The following is a 23,114-nucleotide window of genomic DNA, read 5'->3' as shown; positions in this document are numbered from 1 at the left end:
TGCACTTCGATATAGGAAGTGCGACTCTTGGCAGGGCCCTTTGGGCTTATTGAAGCCTCCTGACCGAGTTTTTCGAATTACGTTCATCTTGATGGCATTAGGCTGATAGCATGTTTTTTTTCTCTCCCTGATATCTCCGTCCTATCAGTTTGTGGTGCCCTGCCCCAGCTTTGGGGGTTGCTGTGGGATGGGGACAGCAGCATCCCTCCCTTCCTGGCTGTGTGCTGCCTTTCCCTGGCAGGGACATTGGGGACGGCACCGGGGCAGGGCTCCCTGTGCCTGTGCCACCCCACAGGGGTTTGCAGGGCTTGCATTGGACTCACCAACGCTTTTGCACTGTGCAATCAAGCCTACAGAAAAAAAAAAAAGAAAACAAGTTCCTGGTTGACCTTGTCAAAGCAGCAGGAAAATAGCCCAGGACCAAATTCCTCTGCTTTGAACACGATGACACACTGGTGTGCATTTGTCTGAATGCAAAACATATTAAGACCAGGAACTGCGAGGGACGGCTCTGCTTATCATCTAGCTTGGAGTTAATATAATTCAATTAGTATGAACAGTAAATATAGCTCGTTTTAATTTAGATGGAGGGCTCGCTGCAGCTCTATCCTTTAATTTCAGGAGAGGGGAAGCTGTGGGAGGACTGCCAAGAATTTCTGCAAACCCCACATCATCTCCAGGGCCGTGGGCGCTTGCTTCGGGTGCGGAGGCCACCTCCGAGTGGGCGCCCATCGAGGGGTCTTCCTCTGGGCCTCTGGAATACGGGATCATAAACTGCACCAGCATTGGATGAGAAATAGGGACTGGAAAGCCACCAGGAGGAATCAGCAGCGCAGTCTATTTAAAGAGGAAACGATCAGCTCGGGAGAGAGCTGCCGACATGTGTCTTCAGGGCTGTGCTGCATTCTTAGGAGATTATTTTAAATGTGTGCATCTTTTCCGCATCACGGTCTATCTTTGTTCCCCTCTGACGTCTTGAGTCGGGGATGGTATTTTATGGCCACGGCGGTGCCTGCCAGCAGCACGACAGTTCTGCTGGAAATTAACTCCGCCGAGCTTTAAAAACCTCGCAGCCATAAAATTCAAAGTAAGAGATCAAACCAGTTAAGCTCAGACTAATCTAAGCCACTGGCTCTGGCAGGCCCAGCATCTAGGCTCCGGTGGGGGATGAAGTGCTCGGGAAGCTCTCGGCAGCGCCGGAGCAGGTGAGCTGCTGCCCTGCTTCTCGTGGCCACGTCCCGTGTCCGTCTGTCCGTCCGTCCTGGCACAGCATGCTCCCTGCTGTCCGTCTGGAGGAGTTAACCCTGACCGTGGTGCTTCCTACCCACCCACCTCGGTTGGAGGGGCAGAAATCGGGTGGATGATCTTTTTTTTTGAATGGGGTCTGCCTTGAGCTGAGCGGGGTTTGTGGGCGCAGCGTGCACGCAAGCGTGCAAACGTGCGCACGGGGCGAGGTCGGTGGCGGGTCAGGGGCTAATGAAGCTCATGAAATACATCCTCCGCTGCTCACTAGGCCAAGTGGAGTGTTTTCTATCATCCCTCCTGACATTAGCGCATAACTTAGATTGCACTTAATTAAAATAGCTCATTTAACCGATGGCTCCTCAGACGCAATGCTGAAGGTTGTTCGCTCTTCCTGCGCAGCCCCCGCGCAGCACGGAGGTGCAGTAAGTGGGCACAGCACGATGCACTGCCCGCTGGTCCACCACGCTGTAGGGAACAACTGCTGCAAATGGCACCCGAGGGGCAATGAAAATGCAAAAATTCAATCCCCAGACCCATGATTGGTGTTGATCCAGGGTAAGTGCAGCTTGTTCTGCATGAGAGCAGCTGCCCAGGCAGGTGTGCAGCCCTGTGCCCCCATCCCATCCAGGGTGCAGGTTTTAGCTGGGTTTAGATGAACATCTCTGCCTGGGTATAGATGAAACAGAGGAAAATAATGAAAAGCTGTAATTTGCCAATACATGCTGAAGGGCGAGACAGGTCGTGTCTTCAATTACAGCTGCTCACGTGCGTGAGTCGCCAAAATATGCAAGGTATTCGTTTAATTTCTCCATTTGAGGCCAGCACGGTATCCTGATACTTATCAAAACAGAGGTTTGGATGTGTGCTCTGGGGAGGAAACTTACTCTTGCAGACAGCCCGCGTCAAGCCAAGACACCACTTAAATCTTCAGAACTGTGCCTAGATTGAACCTGTATGCGGGCGTGGGCCGGTCTCCTGGTGCGGGATCGTTTTTACCCGGGATTGTGCAGGATCTGAATTTCTCCTCTGCACAGCAGCAGAGAGAAGTGCTTCCCGATCCCTCTCCCCAAACCAGGGCAGTGCCCGTGGGAGCTGTCACCACCCTGAGCGTGGCCTCCACTGGGTTCAGGCATTTTTCCTTGGCTGTCCCCAGTGTCTAGGGATGGGGCTGGAGCTGGCGCCCATCCCTGCCCCAGCACTGCCGCTGTGCTGTCCCTGGGGAGAAGCGGCAGAGCCACACCAGTGCCCTGCTGGCAGCTCTGGCTGCAGGGCTCCAGCCCACTGGGAAGGGTAAACGACTGCAAAGCCATAAAGAAGTCTGTAAAATTAGCGGCTAATTAGCAGTGACTGCGGTGCTGCCACGCTGCTGCCGTTCCCTACGAGGGCGGCGCGCACCGCACAGCTCTGCTCCCCAGACTGAGGCATTTGCATGTGCCTGTAGCCCAGAGCTACCAGTCTGTAATTGCAAAATGAGGGCAAAACAAGTGATTTGTTGCTACAAATGATAGGAGCAAACAGAAACACCTCCCGTCAGCGCTCTCGCAAGGCTGACAGCTGCCTCCAGCCACCTCCTGTTTCCATAGCTCTGGTGTGCGGGATGTGCCGGGACGCACGGTGGGAGCAGGGCTGTGCCTCATCCCCCCGGCAGGACGGGCACTGCTCAGTCCAGGTGTCTGCAGAAATCAGCAAGGATTTGGGTTCCTCTGCTCCCTGCGTGGAGCACAGCTCTCAGGGATGGGTGGGGGGCTGGAAACGGAGCTGGGGGCGGTGATGCGCCATGTGGTCCCCAGCCACATGTGGTCCCCTGCTGCGTTGTCCCCTGCTGCCACAGCCCCAGCAAGGGCTCTCGCTGCCTCTGGGCTGCTGCTGGAGGTGCTGCCTGGGCATCAGGTTTGTGTCAGGGGATTTGTAGGGTCAGTGCTTTCCCTTCCCTCTGCTTTGGCTGCAGGCAGCCCCGAGCCGGGCAGCCACGGAGGCGAGCTGAACCGAGCACCGCAAAGCATTTGCCATAGAATCTGAAGAATTTGGAGTGAAACCCCCAAAGAAATTAAGCACAGATGGGTTACAGGGGAAAAAAGAAACCCGAATTCCTCCTGCCGCTCGGTGCTGCCTCCAGCACAGCCGCTCGTCCCCGCTGCGGCTCCGTGCTGGCCCGGGGACCAGACAGGCACCGTGCCGGGGTCACCGGCTCCTCCACTGGGGAGATGCCAGGTGGCTCCTGGGGTGCCCTACAACAGCTGGGGATGCTGTTCCTTCCCAGCCCCACGGGAGCCATCCGGAGCCCCACGCCTCTGCGCATCCGCTCCCCGCTGTCCCTCCCCGCCCTCCTGCCCACACTCCGTGCATTTTCCACCCCGAGCCCCCTGCAGCACGCCGTTTCCTGGTGTCTGAACGCAGGGCCAGGCAGCCACAGCTGTCCCCGCAGCAATGTGTTGTGTGCTGGCAGGCCCCGGGGTGCCAGCAGGATGGTTTGTCACCTGGAGGGGCGAGCAGTGCCCCGCAAGGGCTGCAGGTTCCCATCCCACAGGTTCCCATCCCGCAGCTGCACAGGGGCTCCCCCCCAAAGCATTGGCCCTCCAGAGCACCAAACATGGGAGGAAATACGTGATGAATTTCTTTCTTGTCCAATCAACAGCACAAGGAGAGGCCCTGGGGGTGCAGCTGAAGCAAGGTGCAAAGGGTGCTGGCAGTCTCAGTCCCACACCAGTATTTCTTGGCCGTAATTACTGGGATTTGGGGCTTTCTGCCTGAGCTGGCACACTGCTGGGTGCTCCCCATGCTCCCACACCTGCCTGCTGCCTCCAGCTCCTCAAACAGTTCCGATGCGCCGTTAGGGTTTGCTTTTACAGCAAGCTCAACGCTGTTGATTGTGTTAATGGGTAGAAATGAGGTTGAATTGTTCCTCTGTGTAAAATCCATCAGCAGAACAGCAGCGGCTTGGCTGCGAAGCTCGAGCTATGGACAGCCCCGAACTGATCCACGGCGGCTTCGTTGTGCGCTCCCCAATGGAGCAAAGCTCCTCCAGCGAGACGCGCTGGTGGGAGGAAGGAGGAAGGGGCAGAGGAGGAAGGGGCAGGCTGTGGGGTATTTTTCCTTCTCTGAAGGTGCTGTGGGTAACTGTCATTGTGTCGGGCTGACGTTGTTATGGTGCGTTCGGTACGTTCCCATGTGCGCAGCGGCGCTAAACGACCTCCAGATGAAGCGAGCGCCGGTGCAGGCTGGGAGCGGGGCCGGGCCGGAGGAAGGAGGAGTGTGCGCGGATGCGGCCCTCCAGATGCAAACAATAAGGCCAACGGATCTTGATTTCATCTGTCAAGTAATTGGGCTGGAAGTCTGTGCATGCTAATGACTCCACATCAAGCGGCTTGGTGTTCAGATGTGACCCATCCCGCTCCGCGGGGAGCGCGGGGGGCTGCAGCCTGCGGTGGCCGTGATGAATAACCCCCAGATGTTATCCCATAGGGTAAGCGAGCCCCACACGTATGTTGTTAATAATGCCAAAGATCTGAGGTTAAAAATGACCAGGGGGCATCCACATGAGCCCGGGGATGGCGGCTCTCACGGGCTGGCCCTGCTGCGGGGGCGGCTGAGAGGAGCTGGGGCTCCCCACACTGGGGTGCCCTCTGTTCCCCTCTGTGCCCAGGCAGGTCAGTGCTACCCTGTGGGCGCTGCTCTTGATGCCCAGGGAGCAGAACTGTCCCTCTGCCCCAGGGTTATGGGATCATCGGGTCTGTTCCCACCCAGTACCTTGAAATCTCCATCCATCTCCCTCTGTACAGTGATATGGAGCATGGAGATTCTGCAGAGGCCTTGGAGATGGCTCCTTTTTGCCATCCCAGTGGTGTTTTGGGTTTTTTACCACTCTGGGATGCCTTAGAGCCAGCTGCAAAGCTGAGCTGGATGATCCCCTGCACCACTGCTTGCTCAGCCCTGGGTTATGGGGCTGGTATTAGAACTGAGCAGAGGCTTCACTTGCTCACCAGGCAGCTCACCACTTCCCTGGGCTGCACATCCCATCTGTCCTGCTCTCTGGCCCCATCCTGGCAGCCTGGGATGCAGAAGCAGCACGGGGACACACTGCTCCCAGCTGCTCCAGTCCCCTCCTGGTGCCGCTGCAGGGACCCAGCCCCAGGCGCAGGGAAGGGGGTACTGGCCAGCTGTGTGTCCAGGCTTCTTCCCCACAGTGTGATGCTAAAACCCACTGCCAGCATTTCAGATTTTAGGCTCTCTTGTTGATTTTAGCCACGCTCAGGAGGTGAGTGGGGTGATGGGGGAGACCCAGGGCAGGGCCATGCACAGTTTTCCACCCACGGGCTTCATTGTGCCATCAGCCGCAGGCAGCAACGAGCTGCTGGGACATGCTTCTGCACCCCCTTCAATGTGAACCCTTCCTCATGGGAGCACCCAGGTAACCAGGTAAATCTTTGCAGCCTACTGGGGGATGCTGTTTGGTACCAGGAGCCTGCACAGGGCGATGCTGTTCCAGCAGTCCCATACTCCTGGGGGTGCCTGCGGAGCACAGCCCCCCTGCTGCCCCCGCCCGCTCGCTCTGACGAGCCTCAGGTTACCGGCAGCTCCGGCCCGGCTCCATTTCTCCCAGACGCGCCAGGGCCTGGGTGATTTCCCTGAAAGCTCCTGTCGTCGGCCCGGCTCCAGACAAAGCCCCGCTCCTTCCCAGCGGGGCCGCGAAGCGCCGTGCGCTAACCTGAGTCACGGGGAGGGGAGAGGGGGGCCTGTGGGGTCAGGCAGCACATGTGGGTGCCTGCGCTATAGGAACCAGATGCCCACTGTCACCAGGAAAGGGGATCCTCACCGAGAGGCTTTTGTCTCCAAACAGAGCCTTTTCCAAGCCTTTTCTCACCACGTGTGAGGCGGGAGGGGGCCGGGCACCGGAGGCACGATCCAAACGCTATTGAGGCGCGCAGGCAGGCGCACGCAATCCCCCAGCACCTGCACTTTATTGGTGTGAAAGGTATTGCAGCCCGGGGCAGCGGGAGCGCAGGCGTACCCTGCGCCCTCTTTTATTTGGAGCCTTTCCAGCCCTCCCCCCCCCATCAATTGCTCCAGCATGTGCGCCGCAGATGGGGAGAGACGCACGGCACCGTCCCTCGCCCACCGGGCAGGGCAGGGCAGCCCACTGGGACCCACATCCTCCGCACCCAGTGGATAGCAGGGCTCCCTGCTGTGCCTCTCTGCGTGCTTCTTGTCACTCCCAGGTGACACCCAAAATCCTGGAGCTCTCCCCTTGTCCCACAGCTCCGGCACCACCCGCAGACTGCCCGGACTTTGATTTCTGCGGCTGTGATTCTGGATGCACATGATGCATGTGGCTATTGAGGGGAACAAGGGGATGAGATCGTTGTGTTCATTACCTGATTCATTACGTGTTCATTAGCTGGTCTTAATGGCAAAGCGTTTTGCTGTCGTAGGGGGTTTACAGAATTAAGGCTGGAATAGGCAATGGGAACGGACAAAGAGAGCGCATCGCCCGCCTGCAGGGCTTAAACACTCGTGAGGTGGGAAACGGGCTCTGTATTGCCAGGGGATAAAAGTGGGGGCTAAAAGTCAGGTTTCTGACCCAAAATTTCAGTTGGCTTCTTCTGCTACTACTGAAAAGCTACCAAAGTTTAGGTTTTCTCAAATTAAGCTCTGCAATCTGCATTGCCCGTAGTGTTCTGCTGGGTCTGGGGGTGCAGCCACCAGTGTTTAATCCAGTGGTTATTGTTGCCTCCCCCTGCACCACGCTGGTTTTGTGCCCGTCTCCAAAGGCTGTGCACGTGCACCCCAAAATGACACCTGGGAGGCTGCCTGCCCCTCGCTGACAGCGGGGAATCCTTCCAGCACCGCTTTTCCTCCTCGATGCATTCGAGACATTTCTTTAAAGCCTCATGTTTCGTTATGGCTCGGCTCTGCTCCAGATGTTGCCGTTGTTGATCCCACACCTTCCTCTCTGCTTGGCCACTGGAAATTTGGCTGAATTGGAGCCAAATGAAAGCTACCCCCCACCTGTGCAAGGAATTAGCAGTGGGCATGCCAGAGCTTCATAGACTCGTAAAATGTGGCCATCTGCACCTTGTGACGTTTTGTTTCAAGATGAACAGCAAAACAACCCCCACCGCAAATTTATTTATTTATTTATTTACTTATTTCAAAAAAAGAGGAAACTTGTAAAGTTTGTGGCTGGGCACAGCGGTGTGGGGCGCACCAGCTGGGGCTTGGTGCGAGCAAACGTTTCTTGACGGAGAGCTGCTCTGCGCACCCACGGGGTGATTTTGCAGGTGGTGAGGGCGCAGTCCTCCAGCTCTACCCCCAAGACAACAGGCTTTGCTGTTATTTTATGGCACGGAGGTGCCCGCGTGGGATCCAGCCCTCCCATCCTGCCCAAGTTGCTTCCAGAAGCGGTGGGTTTGGGGCTGCCCAGAGCCGAATTCCTGCTGCATCTCCCCCCGGACCAAAAGGGGTGATGCCGCTGGTGCAGAGCTGCGACAAGCTCCGGGTGCTGAAACAGAAGGAGTACCTGTGCTCGAGTGCAGATCGATGGCTGCTGAGAGCCGTGGTTGGGATGCTTCCAAGCACATCAGAGATACATCTATCTGGCATGTAATTAACTCTAAATGAGATCGGCAATGAACACATAATTATGGTTCCGCTGAGTTATTAAGCTCATAAAGAGCAGGTAAGCAGTTGTCGAGATACCCCCGGCCAGTCAGCAGCCGCTCGCCGTGCGGGCTGACACAGCAGCCAGGCAGAAATAACAGCAGGGGGGGGAACAGGGGGGCTGGAGGCTGCTAACAAGGGGCTGACGGTGGGGGCTGAGCCTCACCCCGTGCCAGCCTCGCTTCCTCCCTGCCCAGGAAAGGCAGAGGCACCATGGACTCTCCCACAAGTTGTGGCTCTGGGAGACCCATGGGGACTTTGCTGCCATCCCAGCACCGAGCCTGCCTTGTCCCCAAGCTCTCTGGGCTGCAGACACCCCCTAATGCCCCACCAGGGTCCCCAGACACCGCACCGAAGGTCCTGTTGTGTTCCCAGGCTGCAGCTGGATGCGCTCCTGCACCATCAGCTTTGGCTACAGCAATATTTCCCCTGCAAATACAGTGATATTTCATGGTCTGGCTACATGACATCGTCAAGAGGTGACTTTCTCAGCTGGAAATGGCCTTTTGGCACACTGGGGGTCCCAGCAGCGTGACGGCTGGGTCCTCTGGTGAGCTGCCAGCTCCCTTGGGGTGGAGTATTGCCCCATACATCCCTATAGGATAAAGAAATCCCCCTGCTCCCATAGAGCGGTGTGACCAGATGCTTGGGAACAGCAAATCAAACAGAAAAAGCACCTTTGTGTGTTATCCTCCCCCAGTCCCCACATTTCTGCAGCTCCAGCGTGATGTCAAACTGCTGTCACTGCTGTGTCTTCGCCCAGGAGGGCACCAATAAGGGAGTAATTGCAGTCAGCCCGAGTTTGTTTTTGCATGGAAAAAAAAAAGAGAAGGAAAATGGGGCTGGAAAGCTGCATGGAGGATGTCTGAGGGCTCTGGATGGCACAGTTAATAGCTGGAGTCCTGGGGACAGAGGTTTGGGTAGGAAGGGCTGCGTCTGATACCCTACAGCTCTGCCTACTCTCATAAAACTCACACATTTCACATATATTATTTCTTAAATTGAAGCTTTAAAAAAATCAGTGGGTTTTGGCTGCTTTATCCCCTTATTGGGATTATTTAAATCAAAAGCAGAAATACGGGGCAGGCTCCTTTTGTAACCACGGATGGCCCGGAGCCAGCTGCCTCTGCGCTGCTGCGGGCGGGTGGCGGATCCTGGGCGGGCACGGGCACAGCGGGGACCCGGGGATGGGGCCACCCCTCTGGGAACCCCATCCTGCCCTGCCACCACCCCAAAGGCCGTTTTGGAGGAAAAAACATGGAGCTGAACCCTGGGCTGTTGGAGGGAGCTGGGGCAGCACTGGGGGCTTGGGATAACCCTCCTCCTGCGTTGGGCATGCTGCAAGCACCAGATTTGCCCTCTATAATCACCACGTTCCCGTTCAGGGGCTAAAGGGACCAAACGGGTGGCACGGAGCGTGGCACAGGAGAGGCAGCTTTGGGGGTGTTTTTGTTGTGTAAACGCTCCCCGAGCGGGGCCGTCTCCAGCTCGCTGGTATTGCTATAGCTACGGGCAATTTTCTGCGCTCAAGTTTTGCAAAACCATATTAAGAAAAATCTCGCCCTGGCGCTGCTGGCTCTCCTCCAGGCTGGAAATTGCATTCCCCTGCTTGAAATTCCTCACGGAGTTTCAGATGGAGAATGTACAACTTCACTTTCCATCTCGAGCTGCTGTCACACATTTTAATAACAGGGGCTGTGCTACACCCCAGAGGTGGCCGCGTGCCAGTATTTTGAAGCGAACCCGTTGGAGCGGTTGCGGTGAAGGCTTGGACGGCGGCGCAGGCGCTGAGCGAGCGGTGGAGGAGAAGGAGCCGCGGCTCCAGCCCAGCTCCAGACGTGTGCCGTGTGGCCCCTTTGCCTCCCGAGCCCTGCTCAGCCCCTCGAGGGGAGGTCGGAATTTGTGGGTTAATTTTCAGCCTCCCGGTGGCCACGGTGATGAGCTCCCCGCTGTGTCCTCCACCCCAGGTGTTGGGACACCCCTGCTCTGGACAGGATCAGATCCGTTTGCTGCACTGCAGCACCCATGATCCTGGTTAGGAAGAGACACGGTTCTTTCCTCCTTCATCCTCCTGGCAGTCCCTGTGCCCACATCCATGAAAACACCAAGGGCCTGGCCCTAATGAGCTCCAAGCTCCTGCTAAAGCCATCCCAGGTCTCTCCCTGTAAAAGCTGCCTCTTCCCACAGGGAGGATTAGGGCAAATCCCCCAATGCTATTATTTCGAGGCCAGGACACCTACAATGCCCAGACGGCAAACCTCAAAACTCCCCGGGTCCCTGGGGAAAGGCTCAGTAATGTCACAGAGCGGCTGAGCTGGGTGACAGGGCCTTTGCTGGGACCCTGCAGGGGTCCAGCCCCTATTTGAACACCCCCATGGAGATGTAACCCACCTCCTTAGCTGGGCTGGGCTGCTTTAGGGATGGGCACAGGGCTGCTCTTCTGGGGAACACCACTATTTGCATGGCTCAGCCATCCCCAGCCCCATCTGTATCCATATCCCAGGGCACACGCCTGGGCTCTGCCTCCCCGCGCCTCTCCTGGCTGCAGGCACCGCCTCGCCCCTTACCAAGCCCCTTCTCTGGCTTGCTCTTTGAACCCGAGGAGCCGGGTGTATTTGTAAAACACACCGCCGTAATCAGGGAAACAGCCGCCCTAATTGGATTGGAAGGGCCCTGAGTAATTGGCTGTTTGGGAGCAGCCGTTTCGAATCAAGCTGTGCGCCCTTTAATAAGTTTACTCGCCTTTATCAGCTCGGCGAACTCCGCTGCGGAGGTGACCTGTTAAACGATCTCCTGTGTTTCTAAAGCGCTTTTTATCCCCGCTGATCCCTTGAGCCATTTTCTTTCTTTCTTTGTAATAACAAACTTCAGGAGACCCACGGCGCCCGCACTGCAGCTCCCGCCAGCGTGCTGCACGGGTCGGGGAGGTCCCAGGGGAAGGGGCTGCGTGGGGATGCTCCGACCGCTATCCGGGACCCCATCCTGCCCAGGGGAGATGGTTTGGGGCTGGGGGAGGGATGGATGAGGGGAGCACTGAGCTCACACAGAGCCGTGCTGCTGTTGCTCTGTGTGGACCGTGAAGGAGCTCGGTTGCTTGAGTCCAAGGGCTCCAGGGGAGGTTGTAATTAAGGGAAAATGAGGGCAAGGGCTGGTGGAGGGTGCTCCAGGTGAACCCCTGCACGGGGCACAGGCAGTTTTGGGGAATGCTGCCCTGAGAGTTTGCTCTGTCCTGGTGTCAGGATAAATCCCTGGTTTGCTTCAGGGGTGCTGGCAGGTATGGCCATGGGACAGGGCTGCCCAATGCACCTGGCCAGGGGGAACCCTCTGTGCCCCCCAAAAAACAATTCAAACCACACGTATGTGTACCACAGTGTCTGGTGGAAGCTCCTGAGCTCGGGGATGTGCCTCCCTCACCTCTTCTGCACTGACAGCCGCTAAAAGCTCCTTCGGCCGTGATCCACGGAGCATCTTTGGCCATGCAGATGCACAGCCACAGTGCCACGGCTCCCCCGGGGCTGTTGTTAGTCCCCCAGTCCCTGGGGAGCTGCCAAACCTGCAGTCAGCTCCCCCGGGACCCTCGGTGAGTCTGCCTGGCCCCAGGAACGATGACCCTTCCCTTCCTCAGTGCAGCCAGTCATCTCCAGGGCTCCAACACCCCTCGCCCCTGGCAGAGGTTGAGGCAGTGGTGATGTAGTGAGTGCAGCGGCCGGCCCTCGCATCTCATCAATCAGGGCTCGGAAGCGCGGAGGCTCCCTCCACATCCGCAGTGTCTGCACGACGCTCCCCACGAGCGCTCGCAGCCCATCCATAACGCCGGTGACAGCCCGGAACACTTTCATCTGCATCTGCCAGGGCAGCCGGCGGCTCTCATGCACCCCAGCGGCCCTGGGGACCAGCTGTGCCCATGGGGTGCCTGCGGGGCAGCCAGGTTTGGCTCCTTGGGGTGAGCACATCGGTGCCCATCGCGGTGGCATCACTTGCTCCTGGCGAACGCGACCCCATCCAGCCGAGTACCCATGGCGGGGACCTTTCAAAATGATTGGGAAACTCTTGAAAAGCGGCACTCTCCGGTGGGTTGTGTTATCAGAGCTGCAGATGAAGAAGTGCTAACGGAGGGAGAAGACAGGCAGCGTCCCGGCAGACAAGGTGGCCGGGAGATCAGAGAGGGCCTGCTCTGGATCCCGTGTCCTGCACACCTTCAGCCACTGCCAGCCAGCGGCACCGCGCACAGGGACATCGAAGCTGCTCAGTTCACAACAGCCTTTTTTTTGGCTGAAGGCTGTGGAAATGTTGGCACCAGGGTCCCCAGGCCCTTTCCTGGCTTACTGCCTGCACAGGACCCTGAAAGCACGTCCCCAAGTCAAAATGCAGTGTTTTGTCCTTAAAAAGCTCCTCTGCTCGATTTAACGTTATATTGAAATGACAGATTGGGAAGAAATCTCAAAGAGCTGAAAATTGCTACCCACCTGTTTCGTTTCGAGTCAAATTAAATCTTCTAATTTTGCTGAAAAAGTGACACCTGAGTGCTTGTTGCCTTTAACTGTCTGAGCCTCCTGGCCCCAGCACCGAGCTCCGGGTCACCTTTTAGGCTTTTTCCTCCAGCCTAGTGGGCAGGCAAGGAAAAGGCGCTGCCCTTTGGCCCTGCCCTGCTGTGCAGCGGGCAGATTGGGCAGCACCAAAAGGCTATCACCAAAAGGCAGCACTGCACCATCCTGCTGCACCATCCCCAGCCCGCTGGGATCCTCCCTGCGTGAGGATGAGGATGGTGCGGGTGCTGCGCTCCCCGCCTGCCTTTCCTGTGCCTCCCTGGCTGTGTTTAGACAGAATTTTGTCAAAATGCATATATTCCTGCCAAACGTTTCCATTTTGACAAATTGGCATTTTCCAACAACAACAATTCCCCCCCCAACCCAAACACGGAGCTGGAAAAATTCCCACCAGCTCTAGCCCGGAGTGAAACAGTTCCTATTTCTAATCACTTACGTAAACTCAACAAGAGCTGGCAAGTGCCGCGCGGAAGATTTTGGATGCGTTTTTATTTATCAAACTGCTCCCGATAACAGATTCACTTCCTCGTCGCAATCCTCCCTTCGCGTTTTTTCCCCGGGGAACCTTGGCGTTGTGAATTGGGAGGTTTCTCCGTCGCGCCCCAGCGTTTTATTTCCTCTTGTTGAAAAGCTCCCGTGCGCAACGGGCCGGGCCGGGCAGCCCCCGCGCAGCCTCCTGCGAGCGCCAGCCACGAGAGGGCACAAAGCCCCTCCTGCAGCCGGGCGACCTTGCAGCATTGTGCCACCACCCAACCATGCTGAAATGCGCATCCAGGTGCCCGTGGCACCGTGCAGCCTGTCACTTGTGCCACCACCGCGCAGAAGTGTCACTGTCCCCCAGGCTCGGTGGCGATGCGCCCACGGTTTTGGGCCATGCTCGCCCCCTCCCCGTGATGCTCTATCTCTTGGAAGACTCAGGGGATCTAATTATAAAAAGAGCTAATTATATTGATAGGTTAATTAAGACACTGCTGGTTTCAGAGAAAAAAAAAATAAAAAAGGCTTTATCACAAGGCTGGAAGTGAGGCTTGGCAGTTTGGGGTGTGTGCAGGGGCAGATCCTTGGAGTGGTTCAATGAAGCCACAGCTGGGCTGGGGGGACGACGGCCCCGAGGAGCACCCCCAGGCTGGATCTGGGCTGATTTGTGTTTGCTGTAGGTCTGTGCTGTGGGGAGGGCAGGGGCAAATGGGACATTGCTGCTCACGAGGTCCAGGCCTGGCCAGCACTGCCCAGGGATGCCGCCCGTAAAGCTGCTCGCTGCAGGGTCACCGTGTGCCACCCGCGCTGCAGCACCTGGGGCTTGGCACCTTGGTGCTTTGGGATGGGGGAATGGCATTTCCCTGGCTGCTGCTACCCCACCCCACTGCTTATTTCAGACGCACGTTTTGGGTTGCAACACCTGAGCTGCTGCTTTGGGGTGTATTTTGCCAGGTGCAGGGCTGGCACCCCAGGTTCCTCCCATCCCAACCAAGAACTATACGCACATGCTGGCTGCCTTTCCACGCTTGCAGCAGAGCCTGCGCAGCCCAATTAGCACTGCCCCGGGGGTGCCAGCTGCTAATTGCGGGCCTCGAGCTCCCAGCACGGTGAGCACTGGGTGCAAGCAGTTCAGCCCCCACCGGGACCCTGCTGCTGGGTGTTAACGGCTGAAGTGAGGCTCCAGAAATGATAAAAAGCGGAGAAAAAAAATTAAAAAGGGGAAAGAAAAAAAAAAGGGGGAAAGGGAGAAAAAAAGGAAAAAGGGAAAAAAAATTAAAAGAAAAAAAAAAGGAAAAAGAGGGAAAAAAAAAGAAGGAAAATTAAAAAAAAAAAAGGAAAAACGGGGAAAAAAAAAAAAAAAGCAGCGTCTGGGAAATCGCCGCTCCCCGGCGGGGGCTGTCCCGGCGGGGTCTCTGCCCCCCCCCGGGGGCTCCCCACGCGTGAGCCCCGTCCCCGGGCGGGGCCGCCCCACGCGCGCTCCCGCCTCCTCCCCGCGGGTGGGCGCGGGGGGCGGTGCGCGGAGGGCGGGAGGGGAGGGCTGGGACGGGCCGGGGGGGCGCGGAGCAGTGCGCAGGGGGGGGGCGCGGAGCGGAGCGGGGCCGAGAAGAACCGAGCCGTGCCGGGCAGGGCAGGGCAGGGCAGAGCGGCCGCACGGGATGCGCTGCCCGGCGGGGCGGCGGCGGCGGCGGCGGCGGGGGCGGGCTGCGCCGGGAGCGGCCCCCGATGGGATGTAGCGGGCGGCTGCTGGGACCCGTCGGGGGGCGCCGCGCCTCGCTGCTCCTCACCATGATCCTCTTCTTCACCTACTTCTTCTACTGCCTGCCCGGGCCCTGCGAACCGCTGCCCCCCGCCCTGCTGCTGCCGCCGCCCGCAGCGCTCCCCGACGGAGCGGTCCCGGGGACGGCGGGGACCGGGGCTCCGGGGGCTGCGGGAGGCGGCAGCCGGCGGTTCCCGCAAGCCATCATCGTGGGCGTGAAGAAGGGCGGGACGCGGGCGCTGCTGGAGTTCCTGCGGGTGCACCCCGGGGTGCGCGCCGTGGGCGCCGAGCCGCACTTCTTCGACAGGTGCTACGAGAAGGGGCTGCGCTGGTACAGGTAACGGCACCCCCCCCACACCGAGCCTCGGGAGCTGGAGGGGTGCGGAGCTGGCCCCGTGTCCGTGCCCCCCCCCCCCCACCGCGGGCAGGTGGTGCTTGGCTTTTTTTGGTGATCCCCGTTTGCGGTCGTGGCCCTACCACTTTATTCGGAGCCGTCCCGTGGCTCTCACCCCGCCGATTAACTCCTTTAGGGAGCTTTTTGTTTTTTCTTAAATCTCAGTTTCTGAAACTGAAAGGAGCGAGGAGCTCAGCTCGCAGGACCTGACTTGATCCCGGCAGATTTTGGCATTGAAACCTCGAACTGCTGCAGGAAGGGGAAGGGTAAAAGAGTATCCCTTGAATTCCCCGGTCTGCTTGTGTCAAAGGGCAGGGCTGTATTGATTCAAGGGAGTTGTTTAGTTTTGAGGGTTTCAATGGAATTGAGCTCTTCGGGCGATAAAGCATCGGAAGAGCAGCTACTGTGCATGTGTTGTCCATTAAACTCCCGTATCGTGGCCAACTCCAAAGTGGCCGGCCAAACCTAGTCGGAGCGCTAAGCCCCTTGAAGCCAGCGAAAGAATCTGCTCCGTTATTTTGAAGACAGTCCAAGTGTACAGATTTATAAAAGCGCTGCGGTGTTCTCGTGAAACATCTGAAAACAATAAAAGGAGTAGCTCTCCCTGTCCTTCCTGCTCCTCCACCGGGCTCCCTCCAAACCCCGCAGGGATACTCCTTCCTACGTGCGCTTAATGGTTCTTTATGTTTTGGGGAAGGATGCAGCTGAGCAATGCTCGCCCAAATAATAACCTGTGAAAAATAAGCCCGTTTAATGGGAAGCGTAATTTTAGTGGTAATTTTACCTGCAGAGTTTCGGCTCTGTAAGACCACATCTGGACTGTAAAGTTATTGACTTAACACACCTTCAAACGCAGTAAGTAGCACACTTATTTTTATGACTGTATTAATATTGCCGTGATTTATTGGCTCATTTCTCCGTTCCATACGTATCCGCGGCGCACCAGGAACAATAATGATGATAACTAATTTTTGGGGGTGAGGATTACAAGATAGATCTTGCTTGGCAGGATGGGAGTTTAATGACCGCAAGCACGTAATTAAAGTGTGGAAGATCGAACGCTTTCATATCGTTTGCTGTAGTCCGGCGAGGCATTTGCAGGATGGACTGTGGCAAGAGAAGAATAAATAAAACTCACTTTGGGATTGCTGCGTAGGGAGTTTTCAGTGCTCTGAGTGCTCGCAGGGAGCCTGGCCTGGAAGCAGCTAGATGATATAAGATAATTCTCTGTATGGCTATGGTAAATTTGGAGAAATAGAGCAGGGAACATTTTTGGTACAGCCAAATGCAATACAGGGAAGCGTATACAGGGAAGCGTTCCGTGTACTGGGAAGAAGTTGCATCCTTTCTAGTTGGGGGGAAAATTATTAGATGTTTTGGTTTAATTCCGCATAGAGCACGTGTGTTTTCAATCATATGCACAACAATTTTTCAGTTTCCTCTTTTCCTTGCCTCTCCTGTTTTGTCTTCTTACGAGATCTTGCTATACTGAGGGTTTTTCTTCCCTTGAAAGCCAGACAGAGCTAAATGTCTAAAGCTGGGGTGTGTTTGGGTGGAGGAAAATAGAAGTTGGACAGAAGTTCAGGTTTTTCCAATGATTATCTCAAAGTGGTGTAAACATTTTTAAAATATTTGAATGTGCTAGGAAACCAAAATTACACCAACTGCTTCTCATGCCAAGATATTTGGCCTGAAGGCACCTGTAGGTCGTTGCTTGTCTCAAGTCAGTGTAAGGAGAAAAAAGGGAGAAGAAGGAAACAACAACAACAACAACAAAAACTTACAAATATTGCCACAGAATTTTCTTTCTTCATAGTTTAATTCCATAAGGATTTTGCTTCTGTGGAAGGAGTATCTTCTTGTGGGTGCCGAGTAGTTTACATTATAATGTAAGTCATTGACTGAAACCATTTGTTCTTACTGGAGCATTTTATTTTATTTAAATTTGAAATAGCTCAAAGTCCTTTTTTTTTTTTTTTTTAAAGTAGTTCTTTTTGCTGGTATGACGAAAATACTTGGTAAAAGCAGCAAGCATCTCATCTGAAATTCCTTGAGTTACTATCGGTTTAGCTAATTATAAGAAGATTAAACACCTCCTCTAGCCTTGCAACGTAAATTACCTAATGGATAATCCAAGCATGAAGTGAAATTTTATCCTAAAGCAAAACAGTGTTTTAACTTTTTTGGCACTCGGTGCTGCTTAGGGTAAACCCAAATAAAAAGAGAACGGGAGGGATATCAGTAGGCGTGCTCCTCTCCTACACAGCGGCGCTGGGAGCGCGAGTGTCCTGCCGGGGAAGCTGGAGTGGTGCTGTGCCCCTCGCCGCTGGCTGCCCCTCTGCTTTATGGCAACGTGGGCAAAGGGAAATTTAAGAACCGAATCTGAGACGTTTCCTGGTGATATTTCAAAATTCATCACAAGCATGTGAAGTGGTGCTCGGTGTGATGGCACCGGGCTGATCCTGCCCTTGGTTGCGTGGATATAGAAAAGTGCTCGCAGTGGGCTGAGCGGCTCTGGGCTGCCACGGCCATAAGCCCTGGGGGCTCACAGCCCTGCCACGTCCACAAGCGGTGATCGTGGGGGCTGGGGGCATTTGCTCATTGCCGTGCCCATGTCGGGGCACAGCTGGGAACCTCCCACTGCCTTCCTGGTTAGCAGAACCAGCCTCATTTTCCACTCGGCCACCCGATGCGGCTGTACCCGCAACCAGCATCCGCCTGTCCCACACCTAACTCAGCGCAGCCTCTGCGGTTCTGGTGCTGCTGGGAAAAGGACTTGAGGAAGGGGGACATGAGGCATGAAGGCGGTGCAGGGAATGGTCTTTGCGGATGCGGTTTTGCATGAAAGGAAGTTTGGGGGAATGCACATTGCGAGCACTCGCTCTGCTGTCGCTTGTACAAAGTTCCCTTGTCTCCGTCCCCTGAATCTTTGCAGTGGCAGCAGCTCCATCAGGCAGCTTTGCTCTGTCTTGTACTTCCTTGTACGATTTATGATCTGAGCCCTCTCTTCCCCGTCTCCTCTTCCTGTTTTTACCCAGTATCTAAAGAAAGAGCCTCACAGCCGGAGAGGGCTGGGCCAGGGCTCCCGGTGGCCGTTCGCATCGCTGAGCCCAGCGCGCCGCACGAAAGCGGCCGTTGGCGTTGTGCTCCGCGAGACTGCGCTCTGAGTGATGGTGCGTGCTGGATTTCACAGGAATTGCGATTCCTTCCTCATTTTCTCTTACTTTGGGGCAGACGTAATCAATCCAGCCAGTGTGGGTTTGCTGGTAACAGTTGGCAAATGCCTCCACGTGAGTGTTGAGGCTTGAGCTCCGCAGCGGCGGCACGCAGCTGCGTGGGCATGGCCGGCACTGCCGAGCGACCTGGCACTGCTCTCCGCTGCAGCTGGCTGCAACGATTCCTCCTCGTTTTGCCTTTTGGTGGGCTGCAACGCATGCAGGTCTGCATGCTGGGGGCTGCGGGAGGAAGAACTCTTCATGTGGTTTGTCACGCTCGCGCTGTGCTTCTGTGCGTGCATCGAGCAGCCGATGGATGCCGGGCTGCGCGGAGGGTGCCCCAGATTGGGAGCATGTGTGTGTGCCCGGCGGAGGTGGACGGGGAGCAAAAGCTGCCGCATGCGATGTTTCCCCCCTTCGAGCCCATTCATGGAAGCTAACAACGTTCTTGAAAGGCGTCCAGGATTTCTTGAGCCAGACTTTGTTATCTGCGGACCTCGCAGCCCTGGAGCCTTTGAGCGGCAGGGAAGGGACACGGCTCCGGCGCTGCTCTTTTGACTTTTGCTGTGAGTGTTATTGGCAGCTGAAAAGTAGAGCTAAGTAGATGCCTTCAGGGGGTTTTGTGTGTGTTGTGATTGTACAGACAGATCAAGACACTCTATAGCACAAGCTGTTGAATAAAACCCGGGCGCTGGGGCTACTCAGGAGTCACCAGGCTGCGTTTTGGCACGAAGCTCGGATCCCCTTCCAGGCAGAGCTTTTCACAGGCGCATTTAAGAAACACATAGGTGGCAAGAGACAAAGGGATCTTGCGAGGAGTCAGATGGCGATGCACTGAGAGCTGCTCCGGGACATTATCTTTATTCATTGACACCGGCTAATCTGCTCTCCTAATGGACTCGCGTTTCAGCACTCTGCACCTCAAAGTGGCCCTTGTTTTTCCTTCGTGCGTTTGCAGAAACTCAGTCCTGGAGCGCGCTTCTTGGGTTTACTGCTCTGATTTTGTGATCTCTCATTCTTTTTTTAAGTTTTTGTTGCAAAACAGAGCCTTTTTGTATCCGCTTCCTCTGTCCTCACCCCCATGTTTAAAAGATTAAGAGCAATCCTAAAAGAAAAAAAAAGAAAAAAAAATGCAGGAAAGACGAGGAAAAGCTGCAATTTTCTAACTACAAAGAAGATATTTTAATGCTTTATTTGATGCAAGATAGTTTGGATTTGTCTTTAGATGGAAAAAAACATGTCCACGTGTACGGGGCTCCGTGACTCTGCCGTATTGCTGGCTGTTGAGGGAATGCTTCAGCCCCAGCTCTGTGCCAAGAGGAGGGAGCAGGCGCTGTGCTAGCAGCAGGATGGGTTGGCTCCACCACCGTGTGCCCCGTCCCACCGCTGCCTGGTTGCTGCAGCGCGTCGCATGCTCTGCGTGATACGTGCAGAGCTAGGTCTGCTGCAAAGTGCTTTCACGTGGGATTAAAAATAGCTTTTATTGCCACGATGTGGAATTAACATTTGAAAACGTTTAAAGCGCTCGTAGGCAGCCACCACTGAGGGCAGCGGGGCTGGGCTGGGCTCCTGCTGCCTGGGGAGCTCCTCCTGGCCCACCCTGTGCAAGCAGCAGGGACCCCTGGCCACCAGCCCCAGGCCACCACTGGCCACCAGCTCCGGGCTGTGCTCTCACCCGCATCCTGCTGGAGTCGGCGTGGTGCTGCTCGCTGGTGCGCTCAGGTCTGAGCACCGGGCTTTGAGGCTGCGAGGCTCAGCCCGGGCTGGCTGCTCCATGCAGAGATAGCGCCAGGAGCAAGCGATTGAAGCCGCGTGTTAGTCTTGGCCCCGGGTTTTCTGATAGACGCTGTGACTCGTGGAGTGGAACGGGTCGTGGTCCTCCCGACTGAGGAATTCTTTCTCTGGTGCTGTCTCTTTTAAGTAAATGGTGGTTTTATATACACGCTGTGCACTGGAGTGTGTAGAAGTAACCTGAGTTTCTAAAGGATTTCAAGTATGCCAGCGTTGCTGTCCCAGGCTGCTTGAATAAATAGATAGGGGCTGGGCACCTGGAAATCCTGGAACTGTTTTAAAAAATGAATATTGTATGAATCAATGTCTTTGAAAAACACTTCCTCGGTCACGGCCTTTTCCTTGGGTTCCCCAGTTGCTCTTTTGTAACCTCAGGGGCTGGAAATTTAAGCACATAAACGTGGGAGTTTTTTTATCATCCCCTTGGAACTCCAGAGAACTTTTGAGGCTGAATGTAAGAAACGTTCAGGGGCAGCAGTGGAAGCGGATGGGTTTCTAGGAGTGGAAATGCTGAGGGGCTGCAAAAGCAATTGTGGCAATATGAGGGGCTTGGGGTGCTAATGTGGGGCTTTGGCAGCCTTGGCCATATTCCAGATGAGGCCAGGGGGCTGCAGGGGGCAGCCTGTGCAAGCACCCCTTGCGGGGGGCTGCTGTGCTTCCTGCCCAACCTGCTTGGGACAGGCAGGGTCCCCAGGCCCCCCTCTGTATTTCAAATTGCCCCGTTTTGGCAACTTTGCTTGGAACCCTGCAGCAGCACCGCGTCCTGCAGCGTGCATTGCGTTGTGCCGACACCCGGCGACGCCTCGCTCAGCACCACGGGGGTTTCTTCTTAAGAGCATTCTGTTTTTTTTTCTTCCAGATTATTTTTAGATGCGGATTGTGACAGAAGGTGGAAAAGGCCAGTGGGTTTAGGGTGCTTTTATGCAAGGAGAGACTATTACTTAGGGGTGTTCAAAGCTTTTTACCAAACAGTAATTACCGTCCCTGGAGACGGAAGCGGGCAGCTCGCATCCAGTCGAGGAGGGAGTTACAATAGTTAATTGGCAAATATGCTTAAAAGCTTCTTCCTGACCTTTTAAAAAACTTTTCACTGAAACAGGCTCTGGTAGAGATTGAAAACCTGACTAATGAAAGGCCAGGTTTAATACCAGGACTTAGCTCTAAATGGCTTTTCAAAGGGCTTTGGAAATCCGCCTGCTTACAGAGCTGCTCGGCGGCAGCCCGATGCTCCCATTTCTTTCCTGCAGGGCCGTGCTCTACCCGGGAGCGAGAGCCGACGTCCTTGGGGTGGCCCAAGGGCTGAGCACCATGGTGGGCTCGGGTTCCTGCAGGCATTCAGCCCAGCAGCGAGAAGCCAGCTGCATTGTACCTGGGGTGCTCGCAGCCCTCGCAGCTCCTCCGCCTCCAGCGCCTGTGCCCGGGGGCGCGGCGAGGGGCTGGCGGTGCCGTGGGAGCCCCCTGCTCTCCTCCCACCGCATATTTTCTGGTGCGTTTGTTTATAAACGTACCGAGTGAGGAGAAGAGGGATATTGTGAACAGCTTTCTGCAGGGCTTTGAAAATCGCGGTGGCTGCACGCAAGAAATACATGGCAGCTTTCTGCAGCTGGGCCCAGAGGAGGAGGTCTGACCCTGCGCTGCTCTCCTACTGGGGCTCTGCCCAAACTCGCGGGCATCATGCCTCTGGCCTCCCAGTGTGCTGTGCAGGCAGAGGGGTTGATTTTTCAGCTGGGGTCCCCACCCTCCGGTCCCACAGTGTGGCTGCCCGGGACTCTCGGTTGCTCCCATTTCACGTGCTCACATTTTGTGGGGATGGTCCTGGGTGAAAAATTCACAGCAGCTAATTCAATTTGGCCTCCTCCTGCCTCCGACTGGGGACAGCTCGCCGATCACAGGAGTCTAAGCGTCTTCAGAATTATTCATGCATCTCTTAAGTGAGTCACTCTTGATCTGAAGAGTCATTTGAAATGCAAATGGGGAATATTGCAGTCAATCAGAGCACTCTGCTGTCATTGGGGCGCGGAGGCAGCGTGTCCGGCTAACCCAGCCTGAACGTGCAAGCGATCCCTGTGTACTGGTTGTAAATGCCTAATGTTGTAAGTCCACGGGGTCAGCCCCGTGGACTGCTGCTATTTATGGACCAGAGCGATGACTGTGTGCAGGAAATCCAGGCTTTGCTACGTGCTGGAGAGCCAGAGACCAAAAAGAGCATCTTTCCCTGCTCCAGCACACACTGCTCGCCAGGCAGCCGGGGTTCCACGAATTGCCCAGCACAGCAGCACACAAAGTGCTCTGACCAGCACTGTTTCATGTCTGAATTGTGGAGCAAAATGTTTGAAATGGCTCCTCTTGGAGAGATTTTGCACAAAATGTCACGGCCCGGCATGGACACGACTCCCCATTCCAGCCAGCAGCCTTGCGGCGGCTGGGGGCAGCACGGGAGATCTCGGTGTCAGAAGGAGCTGCGGATTTTAACACAGCAAATTGATTACAGGCAGGAGTGAATTACATTAATACATCCACTTGTCACCGAGGTCTTATTAGTAATCTCCGCTCATTAGTCTGGAGAGAATAAGGATGTGACCTTGTTAAGCATCCTTGCTGCTGGAAGGGCTGCCCACTTTGCTATTGATTTATTGCTCGGTCCCTAAGCAGCGCGAGCAGCTCCGTCTTTTCATGCACACCTACGTGTACCCGTGGCTGCACAGGGGGCATTTGGGCGGTCGTGTTCGAGAATCTGTGATCTCGTGCCCGGCCACTGCGCGCCCCTTGGGCTGGTCCAGCTGTGAGCTAGCAGCCGCTGTCAGCGGGCACCGCGCCGTGCAGGAGAGGGAGCGGGTGCTGAGTGATGGGAACGCACAGGGAACGTGACGGGTCCCGTCCCCAGGGGCCAGATCTCAGCTCTGCCTCCTGATGGGGTGCAGCGGTGCTGGGGCCGCGCTGCCAGAGCCCTCCCGCACCTCCCAGCTGCTCCAGAGCCCGCAGCATCCCAGAGCCTGGTCCCAGGGGCTGAGCTGCCTGTGCCTGACCAA

General features: G+C 55.9%; 1 protein-coding gene and 1 long non-coding RNA gene across 2 annotated transcripts in view; one reads left to right on the top strand and one right to left on the bottom strand.

The window, feature by feature from the left end:
* Positions 1-9,310: 9,310 nt before the first annotated feature.
* On the bottom strand, positions 9,311-13,312 carry LOC137864948 (uncharacterized). The gene is made up of 2 exons (XR_011101701.1): positions 12,886-13,312; positions 9,311-12,243 (listed from the first exon to the last, which is right to left on the bottom strand). It is a non-coding gene; the product is annotated as an uncharacterized lncRNA (long non-coding RNA).
* A 1,180-nt stretch (positions 13,313-14,492) lies between these two features.
* HS3ST6 (heparan sulfate-glucosamine 3-sulfotransferase 6) overlaps positions 14,493-23,114 on the top strand; it is a 28,608-nt gene continuing 19,986 nt past the window's right edge. Inside the window, exon 1 of the mRNA XM_068699156.1 lies at positions 14,493-15,022. Within this exon, the coding sequence (XP_068555257.1) occupies positions 14,652-15,022 (371 nt within the window). The 5' untranslated portion in view covers positions 14,493-14,651. The remainder of the gene's footprint in view (positions 15,023-23,114) is intronic.

The sequence above is a fragment of the Anas acuta genome, chromosome 15 (assembly GCF_963932015.1).
Source record: "Anas acuta chromosome 15, bAnaAcu1.1, whole genome shotgun sequence".
Lineage (NCBI taxonomy): Eukaryota > Metazoa > Chordata > Aves > Anseriformes > Anatidae > Anas > Anas acuta.
The sequence above is the reverse complement of the archived record's forward strand: the minus strand, read 5'-3'. Positions and strand labels throughout refer to the sequence as shown.